General features: G+C 48.8%; 2 protein-coding genes across 2 annotated transcripts; both read left to right on the top strand.

Annotated features, from left to right (window-relative positions):
• Nucleotides 1–727: 727 nt before the first annotated feature.
• DQ04_07771010 (mitochondrial carrier protein) lies at nucleotides 728–1,669 on the top strand (the record flags this gene model as incomplete). Its single annotated transcript, XM_009315300.1, has 1 exon — nucleotides 728–1,669. One exon carries the CDS (start codon nucleotides 728–730, stop codon nucleotides 1,667–1,669), a length of 942 nt encoding a protein of 313 aa, XP_009313575.1.
• A 700-nt stretch (nucleotides 1,670–2,369) lies between these two features.
• Nucleotides 2,370–4,490, top strand: DQ04_07771000 (Dullard-like phosphatase domain-containing protein; the record flags this gene model as incomplete). Its single annotated transcript, XM_009315299.1, has 1 exon — nucleotides 2,370–4,490. The coding sequence occupies one exon, from the start codon at nucleotides 2,370–2,372 to the stop codon at nucleotides 4,488–4,490; it is 2,121 nt and encodes a 706-aa protein (XP_009313574.1).
• Nucleotides 4,491–8,085: the final 3,595 nt, after the last annotated feature.

The raw sequence follows: 8,085 nt of genomic DNA, 5'->3' as shown, positions 1-8,085 counted from the left end.
TATATATATATATATATATATATATATCTTGTGAATCTCTATATGTGTGCAGCTGTTTATTTTTGGACTCTCCGTTTCTCCTTTGGTCACCATACGACTTTCGTTTATGTATTTTTCGTGTTCTTTCTGATCCACGGCTTAGAGAGTGAAAGGGGAAAAAGGCCTAGAAATGTGGATGTGGGCGATACGAACAGAGGTGCTGAGTGTGAAATGTTTTCTGTTATAACCCAACAAAAAGCAAATCGTACTCGGCTCTGGGGAAACTGCCCACTTCGCTGACATGTGTTGTGCTCTTTGAGATCACCTATTGAGTGCTTCTTTTTCATTACCTGTCGCAGGAATTTTCTTTTTTTTTTCGTTCCTCTTTGCTTCTTTGTTCATTCAGATTCAGAGGGTGAATCCTTCCCCATCAGTATTTGCTGCCATGTGCTCCGTATCTCTCTACAGGGGTTTTCACTCATGCATTTCCCGCATTGCGTCCGAAACCTGGATGTTCTGCTTCCTGTGTAACTTCCATGTTTTATTATTATTATTATTGTCGTTGGTGGTGCTGTTTTTGTTTCGCGTTGGCCCGCGTAGAGTTTTCTCTGTGTGAAAGAAAGGAGGGATTTCCCTATACACACACACATATCTATATATATATATATATATATAGATATAGATATACTCAGGTAGATCAAGCCTGGCGCTGCAGTTTCATTTTGGCGCATCACACCAGATTTCACTAATGGAATCTCTTGTCGCCGGCGCGGCTGCAGGCCTTGTGGTGGACCTCACGCTTTACCCTATCGACACCATCAAGACACGACTGCAGTCGAGGGACGGCTTGTACCGTGCTGGTGGATTTCGCGGCGTGTACCGTGGACTCAGCGCTGTCGCAGTTGGGTCGGTGCCAGGTGGCGCAGCGTTTTTCGTTGGCTATGACTTTACAAAGATGGCAATATTAGGCGACAACGGATCAGGTCATTCCACTGGTGGTGGTGGTGGTAGTGGCAGTAGCAGCACTGATGGAAACACAACCAGCGCATTGAAGCGAAACATCGCCCAGGCTGCCGCCGCGATGGCTGGTGAGACATCTGCATGTCTCATTCGCGTACCCACGGAGATGGTGAAGCAACAGCTTCAGGTGGGTCACCATCACAGCGTGCATCGTGCCCTCGTGCATATTACGCAAAATATTCCAGCAGATGCTGCAGCTGACGTGACATCAAAGCATATCCACTGGCGTGGTTTTCGTTATCTTTTCATGGGCATGCCTATTATGTTGCTGCGCGAGTTGCCCTTTGCTGTGATACAGATGACGTGCTATGAGGCCCTAAAGGTGTCTTTGCATACAGACGAAAGTCCAAAGTATCTGCCGCTATGCGGAGCGTTGAGTGGTGGCACAGCGGCGTTTTTCACCACGCCGCTGGACGTCTTAAAGACGCGCATCATGCTTGGGCAAGTAGGCACGGCGACCGCCGCGCCACTCCGTGGGGCTGAGGCTGTTCGTGCGGCTCTTAATGATTTGCTCCGCGAGGCCCCGCGGGCGACAGACAGGTGGGGACCAGCGCAGCGCTTCTTTCGCGGTGTTGTACCACGCGTCATGTGGATCTCACTCGGCGGCAGCGTATTCTTCACAACGTATGAAACTGTGCGACGTGGATACCGCTGGGCCACTGTGTCGTAGAGGCGCGTGGAAAGATATGTTTTTCTTTTTCCTTGTTTGAGTGTGTTGAATAGGCGGCTGTGGATACATGTATGTCAGAGGTATGCGGCAGTGGTGATGGTGGTGTCACGTCACCACGGGAGAGGCCTGTAGCGATTAAAGTGGGGACAAACATCTTCTTAAGGCGAGTAATTGGTGGGCGAGGCGGATGTGCTGCGCACACAGTAATCCGTTTTTTATACCCTCTTTAAGAAAGCTGCCGTTTCCTTTTCTTGTGTGTGTGTATTGTCTGTCTTTATCAATATCGTGTCCGGATATTTCCTTCTCCAGTTAATCTGAGAAGACATAATGAAGGTGCACCTAGCCGAATGGGAAGGTAAAACAGAAATCGTGATCCCATTGATAAAGAAAAAAGATGGGAGAGTGAGAGCCTTTCTAAGTAATCACAGAGAATATTGATGCAATTGTAAATTGTTTCTGAGGATCAGCTTACTTTGGTTCACTCTACTTTCATTTGCTTCACTGCGTTTCCGTCTCTGTATGTTTTTGCCTTCTTGGTTACTTTCTTTGTGTTTAGATTTTTTTTTTATTGTTCCGCTCCCGTACGCACTTCCTGGAAAAGGGGAGTGAAAATAAAAAACTAGGGGAGGTGTGGCAAATAGGGATCTCACGGAACAAAACTGAGTGGGAGAGAAGAAGGGTGGGGGGGGAAGAACAGACAATGCCCCACGGAAGAGGCGGCGTTAGTGGCCACACAGGCAGTGGTGGGGGTCGTGGTGGTGGGAGCCCGGCTTCCCACAGTCACCCTCGCCGTGATCATCACCGCGGCCGCGCGTCGCTGCAGCAGACCTCGCCAGATGCAGCAGGTACTAACGAATATTTTCAGATGTTGCCCGGCACTAACTTAGCAATGTCACGGCGAGGGGAGATTGGCAGTCAATGCCTTTACCCGCCGCAACTGTCAGATAGGCAGTATCAGCGTCATAATCACTATAGTCATGATCAATATCTTCATCATCAGCACTACGAGCGGCTTGCATCCCCATCTTCCATGCCATATGATCGGGTGCCAAGAGCGGCAACCGTCTTTAACATTGAATCTGGTAACACTTCTCTTCCGTCGCAGGCGGCAACCAATAGTGGCGAACCCTCATTCTTTTTGACAGGGTGTCATGAATACATTCATCGCACACAGGTAGGATCAGCGCCGTCTCAACAAATGTATGCTCCTCCATCTGTTAACAGTGCAAGGGAATGGAATAGTGGTAGCGGCCAAGGAAGACCTTCCTCGCGTCGTCTACCGCTTTCTTACGCACAAGAAAGGCAAGGTGGTATTTTTTACACCGGCCAACGTGAAGGCGGCAGCAGAAGCAGTAGTAGGAGTAGTAATATGCGATATAGAGATGGGCAAACAAACTGGGCTCCGGCCCCTGTCGATGTGAACGATGGAAATGAGCACAGAAGGGTTCCTCGCATGCATGATGTTAGTCACCGATGGATACAACAGCAACAGTATCCTCTTTCTGTGCCAGAGGCAGGTTTTTTGTGTAGTACGTCTCCGTCAGGTGAACGGAGCGATAATCTTCTTCCAAATCCTTGGTGCTCTGCAAATTCAGCAGATCCAGGTACCGTATTCACACCGCATGGTGGGAGCAGCAGTGGCAGCGGCAGTACCTGCCATTATGCCAACCAATATTATCCTTCTTCTAGCTATATCACTGTTGCTGCGCCTGTTGGGGCGGCAGTGCCAACAAACGCCGAGGTGACGACATCGATGGCGCAGGCGTGCACGAAGGCGTCAGTGGCGATCGGTGAAGGTGGCGGGTGGACACCGACGGGGACTAGGAGAGCGGAACGGGAGGAACAGGAACAACAGCAACAACCGCAAGTCGGAAAGAAAGAGAAAAGCCAGATGATCGCTGCACGTCTTTCTTCTCAAGGCACTCACGATAGTATGGCGCCTTCGCACGAAGTGGCTCCCCTTGCGCCCACGCCGCCAGAGTTGTTGCCCGAGCAATCACAGCAGTCGGTCCAGGAGGCGGCAGCGAGCGAGGACGAGAGACCCTTCTCCAATTTTCTCCCGCCAAAGCGTCTGGAGCATGCGGACCGCATGACCTGTTGCTTGGACCTTGATGACACGCTGGTGCACACTTTTGAACAGCGCCCGTGGTGGTGGGACCCTGAGAAGAACCCGCGCCATTTCGAGATTGAAGTTGAGGTTCCCATGCACCCGAGCGAGTACGACGGTCCTGTTGACAATACCAGCGATGTCAGTGACGCCAGCGGTGTTCATGTGGTAAGAGCGCCTCCGCGGGGTGTCGGGCGTCTACCGAATCGCGAGCGGCTTTATGTGTGCATTCGGCCGCACGCGATGGAGTTTCTAGAGTTCTGTCTCGCGAATTTTGAGGTGGTTTTCTTCACCACCGGCACAGAGGAGTATGCGCGGCACATCTTTGATCACCTTGATCCAGGCCATGTGGCCCACCGGCTGTACCGCCATCACTGCACATTCGTAGGGGAAGACAAATACAAAAAGGACTTGCGGCTTATGGGTCGCCCTCTCGACCGCGTGTTTCTATTAGACGACCGTGGACCAGAGGTGAGCTTTCAGGAGCAGAATGTTTTGCTCTGCGAGCCTTTCATCCTTAATAGTAATGAAGCATATGATCGTGCCGTGAACGATGATGAATTGCTTGGGTACATGCAACTACTCGAGATACTTGCAAAACTGCCAAGTAGCGTTGCACTGAATGTGATAAAGGATTACCAAGAAAAGATAAATGAGGTAATGAGAGCAATGGAGATCCCGGGAAATCCACCTGCCACAGATAATGAAAAATGAAGTAAGGGGGGCACCTGCAGCGGAGGAATGGCGTATAGAAAGAAAAGTGGGTGTATATCTCCTCTTCTCTCCTCTCATTGAAGGAATAACAAAAAATCAAGAAGCGACGGTGGTGGTGGTGGGAGGTCGCAGCACAGTGGGGCAATGCAGTCTCAAAGAGGGGGGCACGCAAAACAAGGCGAAGAAGGTACGAAGGAGGAGACTTCCAGGAATACAGAGCAGATGAAACAGATATACTAGAATGAGAGATGCTTTTTTAAAAGGAGTAAGGTGGGAAAAAAAAAATTGCCGGTGTATTGCTTCTTTTCTCCCTGCTCATGGCCTAGTGCCTGAATATGTGGAGTTGAAGAATACTAATGTGTAAGTGCGTGAAGTGGTTGTCGTTGTTATTGTGTTCTCAGTTTCGTCATTTTTGTCACCTCTTCATTATGGCTTGCAATAGTGCTGAAAGAGGGGCAGCATGTTGAATGTAGAGCCGTATATATACATATATATATATATAAGTGTGTGTGTGTGTGTGTGTGTGTGCTTTTCTTTTACAGGTGCAACAACGACAACAACATTGCACGCGCGCACTTTGTAGTGGAGGTGTGAATGTCATAGATAGTTGATGAAATGGGAAGATACTGGACGACAGGGTGGTTCAACCAACAGCAGCGGCGACAACGGGGGGTACTTTTTCTTCTTAACACGTTTTTGTATGGCGTTTCCTCTCTTTTGAAACGAATTGAGTCGCCGGTGAATCACCATCACCCCCCTGTTACACGCAAACAAAAAAGATGGCAGGCATGCAGATACGCTCTTTGTATTTTGGCTTTAGTTTTTTGTTTCCCTATCACTCATGTTCCTTCATTTTCTTTTTTGGTGCTTCTTTTGGAGATTCACCCTCGCCTGTATGCTGACCTCTTTGCATCATCGAACATGTCTCTTTCCCTTTCCTTATGTTGACAGGGAGAGTGGGCAGCGTTCCCCTCTTGACCGGGAGCGCTAGAAAGAGGGAGAGAGAGAAGAAATGGAAGGAAAAATACACTGACGGGGAGAAGGACATGAGTAGGCGGTTGCACGACAGGATCCATGTACTGCACATCTCACACCCTCAGCTCTCTTGCTGTTGGCCTCTTTTTTAATGTGTGTGTGTGTGTCTGTGCGTTTTGGTCTCACTTTTCGTCTTCTTGAACGCTATATAGGGATTTTTTATTGACTTTAGGCTTTACGCTCCACGTTTTTTTTTTGTTTTGTATGGCTACTCTTTCCTTCTTTCTTTTTTTCTTCGGTTTGACGCGTGTGCGTGTTTGTGTGCATGTGTCTTTGATTGTCGTTTTATTTGCTCGCGGCGCAGAACAGCACATGCGGCGGGGATGAGGATCGGCGGCCGTTTTGCGGTGGGTGGAGGTGTGGCGCCCTCCTGCTGCCACCCGACATCCCTGCCAGCCCCCCCATATGGTGAAAACAACCGTTTCTTTCTCAGTGCCTGATTCTAATGGGAAACAAACTGTGCCGGCTCTTTGTTGTTGTTTTTTTGTTGTTGTTTTTTCGTTGTTTAATTTCGTTTCTCGTTCTCTCGGTAGCCTCTCCCTGTGTGTGTCTCTCTCATTCTCTCTCGTTCGGTGTATTCCATCATCCTCAATTTCGGTCTTCCTCCGAGTTGCCCGACCGCGGCCTGCTGCCCTGCTGAGTGCACGTTGGGCAGGAGGGGGGGAAGGAGGCGTCGTGAAATGAATATTGTGTGCGATTCCCCCCTCATCACTCCACGCCCGTTCATGTTGTTTTCCGTGACTCGTTCAGGAATTTGCTTGTGTGTGTGTGTGCCTTCCCGCTGCCGGCCCGGTGGGACAAATTGATGTGCCCGCCCACGTTTTTTTTGTTTTTTTTTTTTCTGTGGTAGGTAATTCTCTGTCAGAGCAGAATAAAAAGAGAAGGGAACGTACACAAGAAGTACGCTTCTTTCCGTCCTACTGTCCATCTCCTTTGTTCAGGCGCTTGCACACCCACATGGGGGAAAATTGAGGGGAAAAGATGCATATTTGTCTCACTCAAGAACCAGGAAACGACAATACGAATAAGGTGTTTAAGAAGGTGAGGAAGGGTGCGGTGGGCATTGGATGTCAACGCCTCTTGGTGTATGCATGTGACTATGTAGACATATATTAGACTTTTGTGTGCGTGTATATGTATGCGTGCAGTATGTCTTTTTGTATGTGTGTGTGTGTGTGTGTGTGTGTCTGTGTTTCGCCTTTGCCTGTTGGTGATGCGGTTTGTGTTCCCCTTGCGGATTTGCACCCAATCATGAAGGGTAAAACTATAAGAGGACAGATGGGGTATACAGAAGCACCTCCACCAAAGGAGCTTTATTTCCGCTGTGGGAGTTGACTCCCTGTCATTTCATTTGCTGGTTCTTCGGTTTTTGATTGTTGCGGATTCTTTCTTTCTTCAACTACACGCGTGCGTCCCCTCCGTATTACCTTCTGGTGTCCATTTCATAGTCCTGTGCCAAGGAGGTGTGGGAATAAAAGACGGAAATTTGTATGTGTGTCTTGTGACGCCTCCTCCACTGCTGCTGGTATTACTCATTCAGACGCATGTATCTTCACTTCTTTCTCCCCTTAGATATATATATATATATATATATATATAATGTATGTGTGTGTGTGTGTGTGTACGTGTGTCTGCAGCCCTCGACTCCCCAACACTCTTCATAGGGAAAATCGCACGTTTCCTTTTGCTGTACCTCCTGATTCTGATGTTGTGCAATGCTTATTCTTCTTCTTGGAGGAATTGCAACGAAAAATCTCTTACAGTGGAAGAGTGAGCAACTCGCAATTAACTCGTGGGTGGTGGGTCTAGAAGGGGGAGGAATCAATGTAAACAACGATGCCGCTTTTGATGCCGGCATGTGCGTGCCTGAGCCTCTGTCTAGTCTCGTCTCAGGTGCATAAGTAAAACAGGTGTGTCAACAAGGACAGAGAAAGCGAGAGGAATATGAATGCCAGAAAGGAAAAACAAGGCTGGTGTGGTGGGCATTGTGACAAAGAGGCCGAACTGTGTAATTGACTCATGTTAGGCTAAGGGCCGATATGCACTTGTGTATGCGTGTGTCGTTTTCTGCATATGTCCTTCCGTTGTTGCGTTTTTGTTCGTCTTTTGAGTGCCCTTCCCCCTTCCATCGTTCAACTGTTGTCTCAAGCCACACACAAACTTATACATGCGAAATTACGCATACACGTCATTGATGATGTTTTTTTTTTTCGCGTTTCCTATTGGTGTGCGTGTGTGATTGTCTCTGGCCTCGTCATCCCCACCCGATCCTTTATACATCATATGAATCGTGATGTGGAACTATGAACGCGGCTCCCCCGTTTTCATTTGCTGTGATGCGAGTGTATATCTATCGGTGCTGCTACCGTCATCTGTGTGCTGTGGCTGCAACACCCCCTCTTCATCACAACCTTGCCGCGTTCTCGTGGAGAAGGGGAGATAAGGGAGAGATAGAGCGAGAGTGTCTGTGTGGGTGTGTATAGCAGTCTCTATCTAATGTCATTGCTTCCCTTGTTTCTTAACTTCGCTAGCGGAGGGAGTGTGGCGGATGGCCTCTGCG

This window comes from Trypanosoma grayi (genome assembly GCF_000691245.1).
Source record: "Trypanosoma grayi strain ANR4 Tgr_777_V1, whole genome shotgun sequence".
Taxonomy (NCBI): domain Eukaryota; phylum Euglenozoa; class Kinetoplastea; order Trypanosomatida; family Trypanosomatidae; genus Trypanosoma; species Trypanosoma grayi.
The sequence above is the reverse complement of the archived record's forward strand: the minus strand, read 5'-3'. Positions and strand labels throughout refer to the sequence as shown.